The 12,283-nt window shown below is 42.3% G+C and overlaps 1 protein-coding gene across 3 annotated transcripts in view; it reads left to right on the forward strand.

Annotated features, from left to right (window-relative positions):
- arhgap10 (Rho GTPase activating protein 10) overlaps positions 1-12,283 on the forward strand; it is a 48,323-nt gene that overhangs the window by 28,841 nt on the left and 7,199 nt on the right. For all 3 annotated transcript variants that reach the window (XM_076091410.1, XM_076091412.1, XM_076091411.1), the window contains 3 exons: positions 375-534; positions 2,967-3,108; positions 6,849-7,014. In XM_076091410.1, the coding sequence (XP_075947525.1) occupies positions 375-534; positions 2,967-3,108; positions 6,849-7,014 (468 nt within the window). The remainder of the gene's footprint in view (positions 1-374; positions 535-2,966; positions 3,109-6,848; positions 7,015-12,283) is intronic.

Here is a 12,283-nt window from a genome sequence, read left to right on the forward strand (position 1 = left end):
AGAGCATGAACTCGTGTTTACAATTTCTCATAGACTTTCATACAATCGGACTCCTTTTTGCAACCGGAGGAGTCGCCCCCTGCTGGTCAGTAGAGAGAATGCACGTTTTAAGACACTTGTGCATTGGCTTCACTCGGCAGAACCGGAGGCTGCCGCCTGGTTGGCCTAAAAATGTCATCCCTGTAGCACTCTATACATGACAATTACAGTTCAGTCAAGTTTTGCCTTGTTTTTCTTTGTTCGTATTTAATCTTTCCCTTTTTCTGTTCAGTGTTTACTTGTTTTTGTTGTATCCAGTAGAGTAGTCATTTCAGTGAAGCTGAGTTAGTAAGTTGGAGTAAACTGTGTATAATGTGAGATGTTATCCTCCTCAGTGTGGCGGCTCACAGTAAACAGAATCTGATGACCGTGGCCAACCTGGGCGTGGTGTTTGGCCCCACATTAATGAGGCCACAGGAGGATACCGTCGCTGCCATCATGGATCTTAAGTTCCAGAACATTGTGGTGGAGATCCTCATTGAACACAATGAAAAGGTAACACTCAACACTGGGATTTGCCAGACATGCAGGGCTGTATGGACTGTACTATCACAAAGTAATGCACTTGAAACTGACATCATAGCAGTATAACTTCCAGTGTAAGTAATTAGTACAATGTCTACAAAAACAGAGTAAAAGTATTTTTGTTGCATTGTGTTCTATTTTCTCCCAAAATGTCTGTTTTTGATTGGTTAATTTTTACTGCACTGACTGCACTTTTAACGATTCATTCTGTCAGTGCAACATTGTGCGTATAATTGTGTTTCCACTTGCCATCCAGAACTCTTATTTACTAAAAAAATTGGCGCCCTAGGCAACACAAGGTACAATGATGACACCAAGTCAAATCTGAATGAGGTGACTCACAGCACCTTTTGTGTTTATCTACCTGGTTGGCGTGTAATTACTTGATACCGAAGGATAACAAATGTGCAAGTAAAGCAAAATATCTAATGTTTGCTAGTCTTCAGCCCTCAGCACTTAGCGCTTTCTTACAATGTTTCTAAGTTGTGTTTTCTAAGTTTCAATTTGGCACTTGCTGTTGGCAGAGAAGTGCGCATACTGTACTGTGCCTGACACCAGAATTTCTTTTGGGCAGAGTAAGAGTCTCAATTAGGAAGCTCTTCTTTTCTGTAGGTCCCCTTTTTAAGGCTGCTTTAGACTTCTGCATACTCAATAAAAATTGTGCCTACTCCACCTTAAATTCATCTTCTTTGAGCAAATGTTCTAGCAATGAAAATGCACTTCGTGGTCTCTTTGAATACATGCGTGTTCTGTTTATTGCTTGTTCTACAAAATAATGAGCAGGAAAAACTTCTCAGATAATGAGACGTTTAACGTAAACCCGTTGGACAGCACACCCTTCACCCAGTTGTTAAGGTACAGAGGAGCAAGGCAGCAGTCTAATATCCAGAATCTTTGATTTGGCCAATAGGGGGAGCCCCAAGTGCTCTCACCGGGATTAAACACATTTTATTCTGTTCATTTTCAGTAGGTTGGTTATTGTGTAGATTATGATATATATTTGATTTAATTTGGAAGGTCCTTTGCCTGCTTAAATACATTTATTTTGCTTATGAGTTGTCTCATAACTTGTAGTTCATGGGATCATGTAATCTCAGGATGTCATTAATCGGTGTCAATCCTCAAAGGGGATAGTTGTCGGTGTCACAAGAGGAAAAAGGTTTGAGATTAGTCTTCTAATCTCTTTGGAGCAGCATTGCACTCTGCCTAGAATCAGATGAAACCAAAGAGCTTTTAGTGTTTTTCTGTTTTGATTATTTTCCTCCAGCTTCATTAAATGAAATATGATGTGTGCTGTGAATAATGGCTCCACCCAAGCTCACAAATCTAAAATGGGGTGTTAGAGAATACAGAGGCTTGGTGAAACCCAACGGGCTCTACAAATGTGCTAAAACAACACAGTGTACACTGCTAGTCTCGGAGACTACCCAGAGGTATCTAACACCGTCCAAGTGATAAAGGATGTAGTGTTAGAATGCTGCAGCAAGAGCATTTTGGAAAGTACAGCGTGTTAGAGCAGGGGGAAAGTTGAGCAGACAGGCAGGCAGGCAGGCATTAACTTCTCTCACAGCTTAGTCCCACTCCAGACTGTTGATACCCCCAGATACCAACAGTAGACTCTGTTTTACATTCACCTCCATCTGCAGAGGGAGAGGGAGGCAGCAGAAACTATATATCAGCCATATCAGATTTCTCACTTTTTCTATCTGCTTTCTCCTGCAAACTTTCTCTCTCATAGCCCCCTCCTCTGTGTCTGTCTCTCTCGTTCACACTGTCTCACTTTCTCTGGCACTTTCTCTCTCTCTCTCTCTCTCTCTCTCTCTCTCTCTCTCTCTCTCTCCCCTCCCTCCTTCCTCCTCTCCTCGTCTGTGATCCTTTCTGAGGCTCTGCTGAGACTTCCTCTCCTCTGCAGCCCTATTCTCTTTTAACTCTACATCTGAAGTTCATATGTAAACACGGCCCGGTGTAAACAGGCCGCGCCAGTTGGCCGGCCCTCCTTGAGTCCAAAACCCTGTTTATTTAACTCTCCACTCTTTCAGAGACTGGGTCAGTTTCTCTGCAGAGAAATGTCACCTTAACCCAGACCCAGATTTCTGGACGGGATGCGATTGTGTTACATGTGGAGCTGCTCTCGTTTATGTTGGCACAAACAAAATCTTCTCACATGCAGTTATTGGGGTCCAATCAATGAGCTGCTCGGCTCTCCCGAGGAGCACATGCTGTGGCTGCAAATGGCCTTTTCCCCATTAATCTACCACTACATAAAGCCTGTGAGTTTCCAAAGCTGTTGACTAAGTGAGGTCAGTTAGGGACACACTGCTGCTGTTCCTGCTGCTCAACTCTTTACTGCACTGTGCTTTTAGTCTTGCTAGAGACTTACTGTAATCACATTGTGTATTCAGATCTTTACAGATGCTCCGGAGTCGTGCCCTCTTTCACCTGCTGGCCCAGTATTCTCTGCTCCCACAAGGCAGTCCAAGAAGCTGGGTCGACAGAATCGGCCCCTGGCTGTCTACAATCCACAAGCCCTAGACATTCAGAATGGTAAGAGACGTACACACCTGCGCCTGTATATTTTCACACCTCTGAATATATTACAGGAACCGAGTTAGACAAAAGACTTATAAGATACCTTAGCAATAAGCTTTTGTGGAACGAAACTACCTTAGTGATCCAGAAAGAATGCTACTCGAACATTGATTTATTCATTTACGGAGCCCAACGGCTATCAGGGGGTGAATTTGTGAGCATACATTTGTAATTTGTGCTCTTAAATTAATAAATTGTTTGCCCAAACTTGTTATATCTGTTCTTGAAATACTGGCTTACACAAATTAACAGAACATGACGGCCTGTCATCCCGTAAGAAATGTTTTAACAAATATAATAAGATTAGTTATTGAAATGTATATTATCCTGGTAATCAGCATGAATTCTTATTTTTTATTTTTTTGCTTCATTATTTCATCCTGTTCCAGAAGGGGGGTATTTTGTTTTGCCCTAATCATTAGCGGGTGACAGTTGAAACCGAAGCTACGCTAGCAATAGCTAGGAGCAGTTAGCGTAATTTTAATATATGTGAATTTTTTTAAGTTGTTCTTTCTGTAGCTGTATGTCATCCACGCTATAGGCCCCTTTTCACAGCAGCCATTTTGACACACAGGTGCAATTGATACCACTAATTATGGCCCTGTTCCATTTAGATTGGCCAGGGCCCTGGTATTGTGCATGTTGGTTCACTGGAATGGATTTTTTTCACACACTAAATAGAACTGGATCATATTACATGTTCTCAATTATACCTGTGTTTACCCTGCTATGACATGTCAAAAGTGCTGCTGTGAAAAGGGCCTATTTTCATGGATGTAGCAACTGTAGGTAGCTGGAGAGTTAGCTAGCTACGTCACCTTGAATACAGGCTAAATGTATATTAAATAATTTCAGTGCAACACCACAAGAAAACTGTATTAAGCTGTCATGTAGTAAACCGAATCTCATTTATGTTTTCTAAGACACAACAACTTTTATTTTGTAATAGTGTGTATTCCTGTCTGCCATAGTGTCTTTTGTAGTACAATCACTGGGGAGTATCACAAATCCCACTGATAGTTGTTTAGAGTAAATAGAGAGAACACATTTAGGGTAATTCAAAGGTATGAATTGTTCATTTGTGTACACAAGGTGTTCTGTTTAGATCTCAACTGAGAAACTTTTGTGCACTACTTATCAAAATAAACTCAGTCGCCAGTTAAATATGAGCTACACCTCATTTATTTCAATGAGAGTGATGGGCGAAATAACAGAAACACCTCTCTGTACAGTGCAATACAGCTCAACAGCTCCCTGAAACTGTTTCAGCAGAAACGGAACAGTGTGCCCTTCTCAAAAGGTTGGATGTGACGCAGGGCCGTTGTATTAAACTGCATTAATGTCGTTTTGGCTAGTTGTACCAAATACGCTGGCATCTGAGTGTATTTACACTTGAGTCCTGCTGGGCTTTGAGTTAATTCACTCACTGATGGTTGGTCTGTCTGTTACCTAGTGACCACTATTAACCGTAGCAGTGTCCACAGATGACACGCTGTCGCCTCCTCTCTGTGTGACTGTGTGGAGAGGTTTGCCTTTGAGTGTTCATTTCTTTAAAATGCTTCAAACTGACGTCAGTTTCCTCTGATAATTGATGAAATGAGAATGATACGGGCCTTCTCCTGTGCATCAGGTGACCTGGTGGCCCAAACAATCTGACCTCAGCAATCTGTGATCCAAGGCCAGTCAAATCTCCCCCCCCCCCCCCATACAGTAGGAATCTTAATCTGTTTACCAGATTGCCTCTCTTTTCCTCCGTCGCGCCAGCTTTTAGCGCAGGGTATTTTAATATCAGGGATGAAAGGCATAATCCTTTTTTAACCCTGGTGTTTTTTATACGAGTCCCACATAATTGTTTTTAAGTAAGTTGTCTCGACCTTCAGCGGCTAAAAGCAAATTTTGAAACGATTAAGTGGGAGAAGAGTGTTATATACTGTATGCATGTGAGTCTTCTTGTGAGATGTATATCCATATGTGACAACAATAAAGAACACAAGTCATCTTTCAATAGGTGATCAGTTGTATATATGTTATTGATTTGCTTATGGCAAATGTGTTGCCGAAACGTTACTTATATTTACACATCAAGCAGCACAGCACGGTGCACACTTATCATTCATTTATCATTATCTTTCTGTGTAGATGGCAAATGTATGTCAAATATTGACTTTATTTTAGCTCTGTTTGTGGTCTCTACCATGTCTGCCACTTCTGCTGCTAAAGGCTCCATTTTGTTCACCAGCTAGTTTATCTGTCTGGTGTTTGGCCCTGAGCAGGTAGTGAACAGCTGGTTTTCACTGAAAACAGCAGCCGAAAACTGTGATGAGTGAACCAAAACAGTAAAGTTGTGGACCGGACAGCTAAACAATGAGCTGGAACTAAAGCTCCTTCAAGCTAAGGAGCTGCACATTTAGGTGATCATTTTCATCATGTCTGTTCATCACCACAAGTGGCACCTTTCACATTATAGTCACATTTTAATTAGATGCATTGTTATTGTATAATTATTATGGAAAAGATGTGTTTTCCAACAAGAGCTCCCAAGTGCTTTACAAAAGGACATACAACAAATTCATAGAGCAAAGTGCAATGCAAACATTACGTCTGTAAATGCTCTGTGTCGTATGATTAAAGGCCCTGCACACCCACACAGGTGTTTTCACTGCTGGGCTTGATTGACATCTCCCTCCTGTTGTAGGAAAGCTCTCTGTATTTTTCCAGAGTTGTGGTATTTGTGGCGACTGTCCCGCGGTGGCGCACCAGAAGTGATACCTTTTACGTCAACCAGTCGGAGCTAAAGGGGGCAGGAAGAAGTGTCGAGATGATAGCGACGGAGCAATAGAAGTATGGCGGCAAATTTTAAGAAGCATCCAAGAAAAGTTTCTGGATTAGATTCAGAGGAAGCATTAAAGTCAAAAAAAGCAAGCGAGTGGCAAGCTCACCTACAGGCATAAGCACATGTCGACAGCGTTTGTGTGATTCATCTGACTGCCAGAGGGGAAAGACAAAAGTTCCACGACCCGGCTTTAAACCTGAGCTGAGGTCTAGTTAGTCACAACTGACAACACCTGTGTGAACGTACAAATCCTTTAAATGAATGAGCGTCATTCCTTTAAGGTAAAATAAAATCGGTTTAAACAAAATACAATATTCAAACTGTACAGTACATAAACCAATGATGCCATGCATCTATGGTCTATCTAGAATGTATAAATAATGTTATTACATTTGATAATAATTAGGCCATAAGACTAGCAGCAGTTCAATGCAATCTCAATTAAATATGGGCTTTGGGTTTAAATTCTTTGATATGTGTTTGCTGAGGAAAAAACCTGTTTTTAACATGAACAATTTCTCTGTGCCTCGCCCTTCTCCCAAAAGCAGGATCTTTACTTGACAGTAAAATTGAAATAAAACAGCTTGGATCTCCCTAGTGTTTCCTGTCTATGACTGCAGAAGTGTATGATCATGAACAATACACACTTGGTTCTAAGTCTTGCCTGTTTTGACAGCAGTCTGATTCATAAAATCCCCTGTTGATGCATCGTTGCCTTATGTATTGATAAATTATTCAGCTGTTTTATCAGGCAAGCTATCATCAGTAAGCTGGCACAGGCTGGGATCTTTTGCAGTGGAATAAAATTAAAGGAAAGATGTAAGTAATTAAAACAAGCTATATATTTTTTTTTTCATCCAAGTGTCAGTAGTGGGGGATGGATCCGGTCTAGCTGCAGATGAGACATCAATGGGCAGCAATGAGTCTGTGTCGTCCCAGTCGTCGTCGGCCTCGGCCTCAGAGATGCCTGCAGAGAAGAGTGACCATGTCCCACTTACCACCAGCCTCAGCTCAGGCAGCAACTCCAGGTGAGAGCTTCACTGTGCTGAAGTCCCAAATCAATATGGGACTGCACCACTGAAAATGCAGGTGTTTGGTTCTGAAGCAAGTAGAGTCATACATGTATCTAAATGTGGGCTCTGTGCATTGTATGGATTGCAAAAGGAATTTAATATTTTGATCACTATTTTACCATCGACTGTTAAAGTGGCTCAAAGGTGCATTAAGTGAATTATACACATTCACATGTAAACTGTCTAAACAATCACTAGTGTTTGATTTGAGCATGTTGTTATTAACTGGTCTCTGCCACCCAGTCTATAATCAGACTGGGTGGCCATTTCTTTTCACTTCATTCATTCACTATATGAATTAGCTGAACATATCGGAGGTGTGGGCGGCGACTCGAATGGTTTGTAACCAAGATACACAGCTTGGACTTCAAGCAAGAGCACTTTCTCTACACAGGAAGCTACATGTATAATGTAAAGCCATTGTCTACCGTAGGGATCATTACTTTTTATGTGGTTGCATTCTGTGGTGGGATTATGTGAGCTAACAGTAGTCGTGTTAAAAGTAGTGTTAGTATTCTCACTGGGGACATTTTACAGTTAGATTTGATTTGTATTTTTGTGTAACTTTGATGAAGACCTGAACTCCCAGTTATGTTTCATACTGCAGCAGAATAGAATGATGAGGAAAATCCTTCCTATATTAACAAATCAGCGCACATAAAAAGAGCCTGAAAATATTGTCTCTTGTGCCCAGTTTAATACATTTTACTCCGACGTAGCATCATAGTAGAAGTTACACTTCACTGCACTGTGGAGTTGCAACACAGTTCTGTTTTTTTTCCACCTTGGTAAAAAAGAGAATTCATGTCACTATTATTATTATTATTATTATTATTAACGAACAATAATAGATTTTTGACTCGGAACCAGGAAGCCAATAAGCAGCTCAATTCACCTGTGAATCGTTTAGAGTTAATCAAAAAATTTAACAAAAATCAAATGAATCAACTTTTCAGCCCCAAAGTTAATTCTTTGAACTCTCTTGGTCTCTTGTAAGAATACAATAATACAATCTCTCTCTCTCTCTCTCTCGCTCGCTCTGCCAAGTCCTTGGTCCTTTTTGTTGTTTTTCCAGCCCATGACTTGCCTTGAATGCTGATGTGAGAGATGAATTATTGGGTTGTGCTGCTGTGTCATGTCTACAGATTCACCTTGAAATAGACTTTTTCCTCATTCACTGTCCCCTTCTCATTTTCCATCAGCGGAAAAGAGCTGTAAAATAAAAACAAATCCACCTCACAACTTGACAGAGGACAATGTGATTCTCACTGTGACCTATGTGGGTACGTGCCCACCTGTGTGTGTAGGCATGTGCGTACTAAGTGTTTTCTCTAAGTTGCAGGGATAGATAGACAACGTTCTACAGTATTGTACTTATGTAATCAACTCCTTTTTTTTCTCTCCTGCGGGTATTTTTTATTTTTTTTGCACTTTCCCACATATGTGGCATCATGTTGGAGGACGGAAGGAGCAACCAGGAGGAGGTCGTAAATCTCGGCTCTTATTTGTTTGGGAGACAGGTGGCCGTGCGGTGGCCGTGCAAATCGTATTGACATTGGGGATATATTCATCTTGTTTACCCTTATAGCCGCAGCCCCTGTCCCTTTATGAAGACTTGCGCCATATGTCACAGGGTGTCGCCCTGGCTTTGTTCACTCATAAATCTTAGCATGTGAGATGGTGGAGACCTGTTGGCACAGCACCTCTCTGGCCTGGAAGCCAGGGATTCGGCTTCAGTCCTTGCCAAAAAGAGCTGTAGGGAAGGTGACTGCTAAGAGTACTTCCAGCCGCTCTCAGAAGTGTATTATCTGCACTCTGGTGTGTTCAAAAGTGCACCTGGAAAACAGTATTTTCTTTCCGTCTGTTTCCTGCAGGATAGCTGCAGCAAAATCTGCCAGGTCATACACAAGTGCGTCTTGACTCACTATATCGTGCAATGACTCTTTTGTGGACTGGCATGATTTATCATCTCCGTCTTTTTCGATGTCTTGCCTCATTTCTCCTCTTCTCCCTAAATTCAGTCACAGCTTCTCCCAGTGGTGCTGTTGCCTCAAGTCCTGCCCAATGAGTTTACATTTTTTTGGCCACTTTTCCTTCCCCTCTCTCCTGCTCTACCTTCAGGCCTCCATGCCGTCTCGCTGGCAGACAGCTGTGGATCATAAAATGGTGGATCAGAGCTTATTTCCTGCCCACCCAAACTGGCGGTGGCTCGGCGCGCAGCTCGGCTGTCGGCTTGATCCCACTTTCTACTAGAAACACTGCTAAATCCCACCGCTGGCCTTCTGTCTTAAGTCGAAAGACAGTCGATAGCCCCGCTCATCCCGGCGTTAGTGCCGCGCCAGGATCAACAAGGCCTGGATGCTGCAGGGTGAAATTCCTGCAGTAATGAGAAGCAGCAGTCCCTCGCTTGTTGATGAATTTCTCCCTGCTACTAACCTGGCAGCGTGAGATGATTTGTGATAGCCCCAATGGTTGAAATAGTAAACCAAATGACCTCCAGTTGCACTATGCTTTGGAATTCAATGTTGTTCAATACTTTGGATACACGGATGTAGAATTATATCCATTTTAATACCAACTATAATTGTTCTATATAGCTCAAAGAAATCCTCACAACTTAATATTCTTCAAAACGTGTTACAAACATCTCGAGAGGGGTTTTCACGAGGGCCTCACATACAGCGCATTTTCATGCGAGTCCCATTTACTGTATTTAATCATGTTTGTGGAAGAAGCTTAGCTAGGCCTGTGATGGGTGAAAACAACGGATGAGCAATTCAAAGCTTGATGCTATTTTTGTTGAAGAGAAATGGCAAACGATTTCCCTCGGTTTGGCTTAGCTATAATTGTGAAAGCAATTTTGGGATGAATCCATTTACCTCTGGTACATTTAGCAAGTTTCTAGGGCAGCCATGTGGCATTCACTGATTCTCCCTTACTGTTTATTCTATAATTATTAAGAGATCTGTTTATTTTTCAACGAACTTCAAAGATCTGTTTAATCCTCTCTCAACAGAAATAAGCAGTTCGATGTGTCAACTTTTCCTAACTGTGTGTGTGTGTGTGTTTGTGTTTGATTGTATGGTAGTCGGGGGTTTTGCATGTATCTGAGTCGGTTCTGCAGGTGGGTGAAGTGTTGGTGCTCCTCTCCTCTCCCCTCTCTTGGCTGTGACCCAGGCAGACAGTGGTTGTGCCTGGGCCCAGGTTAATGAGTGGATTTGCTGCACTGCAGCGCGCTATCCCCCCATGCTGATGTGGAGCAGCTGAGCACCACAGTGGCCCCCACACTGCTGCAGAGCTATAAATCACGCACAGTCAGGCCAGACCCGAACGAAACAGCCACCGCTGGGGATGGACAAGCGCACTGAGCGGGAGGCAGGGGGAGAAATGGAGAGAGGGAGGTGATGCAGAAGCGTGAGCCCAGTGCCGAGTGCTCACCTATGTCCACATAAGATCCCCTACCATGTTCCCCCTTGAGGCCACCTTCGCTCTCGCTCTTCCACCAGTGCCAACGTAACCGCTACGCACAACATCCTCCCAACCTCCAGCCCCTCCCCAGCTGCTTCCTCTAATTGCCTTTATTAACGTCTCTATGGGAGCGGCAGCTCGGAGCAATTTGCTCATTATGTACTGTATTAGCACTGGCCCCGGGGCAGGCATGGAACACAGAGGGATGCCTGGCGTAGACTCCTGCTCCTCTCTGCCTTTACCAGGACCCCCTACCTCCATCCTGTAGGTCCACCATGAAATCGTTGGCACTGATACCAGCCAGTGCAAAGCACAGCTACTACTGTAAAAGATGAGGCTTATGTTGACTTCACACATACAGAGTTATAAACATTCCTGTAGGAACTGAATGTACATGTATGGGTGACAACAATAATCAACATAAAGTGGGTTATCATAAGCCTCCACTCATCTTTTATCTGTCAACATGGTTTTAATGTCTTCAATTTCAAGGAACAAAAGTGTAATTGTTGTGTTCTTTTGATGTCAGTCTTCGTGGTGGTGGCACCCAGGTTTGAATTACTTAAGTCTACTTTTGTCTGTTCTCTGAACAGAAACACAAACGGCTCCATATGTGAATATTCCTCCAGAATTCATGACTGTTTGACATAATCTGCATTGACTGTATTGATGGGGAGTTAATTCAGAATGAGCGATGCAGACTGAGAATTTACGATGAGCCTGGTCTGTTTACTTCGGACGAGTTGACGGGTCGGGGTTGAGCCAGCTGATCTGACTTGTTGCCTTGAGATATGGATTACAGGAAGTTGATACATGAAGCATGAATTTTAAATTTCAGACTTCCCGATAGATTTTTCAAAGTTTCTCTTGATGACTTCCTTTCAGGTTAACATGGATTTGCGAGAGCAAGTCCTCCTGAAGAGGCTCTTTGGCAGATGGAGTTGGATGAAGAATGGATTGTTTGTTTATGGAAGCCTGTCGTCCTTGTTGTTGGGATGAATGTGCAGCCTGCACACTATGAGAATTCAAAGTGTTGCAAAGTATGAAATGAGATGAAGCATTTATTCTTATTTTTTTTTTGTGTGACAAGTGTTTTACATTACTCCAGCGGTATTCAATTATAATTCAACCAGGTCCAGTTAGAGAAAACGTCTAACTTGCGATATGGTTTATTGCCATATATACAGTGGGTACGGAAAGTATTCAGACCCCTTTAAATTTTTCACTCTTTGTTTCATTGCAGCCATTTGCTAAAATCAAAAAAGTACATTTTATTTCTCATTACTCAGCACCCCATCTTGACAGAAAAAAACAGAAATCTAGAAATGTTTGCAAATTTATTAAAAAAGAAAAACTGAAATATCACATGGTCATAAGTATTCAGACCCTTTGCTGTGACACTCATATTTAACTCACATGCTGTCCATTTCTTCTGATCCTCCTTGAGATGGTTCTACTCCTTCATTGGAGTCCAGCTGTGTTTAATTAAACTGATTGGACTTGATTAGGAAAGGCACACACCTGTCTATATAAGACCTTACAGCTCACAGTGCATGTCAGAGCAAATGAGAATCATGAGGTCGAAGGAACTGCCCAAGGAGCTCGAGACAGAATTGTGGCAAGGCACAGATCTGGCCAAGGTTACAAAAGAATTTCTGCAGCACTCAAGGTTCCTAAGAGCACAGTGGCCTCCATAATCCTTAAATGGAAGAAGTTTGGGACGACCAGAACTCTTGAGCAATCGTGGAAGAAGAGC

Source organism: Anarhichas minor, unplaced genomic scaffold, assembly GCF_050575085.1.
Source record: "Anarhichas minor isolate MPS153535 unplaced genomic scaffold, ASM5057508v1 ptg000014l, whole genome shotgun sequence".
Lineage (NCBI taxonomy): Eukaryota > Metazoa > Chordata > Actinopteri > Perciformes > Anarhichadidae > Anarhichas > Anarhichas minor.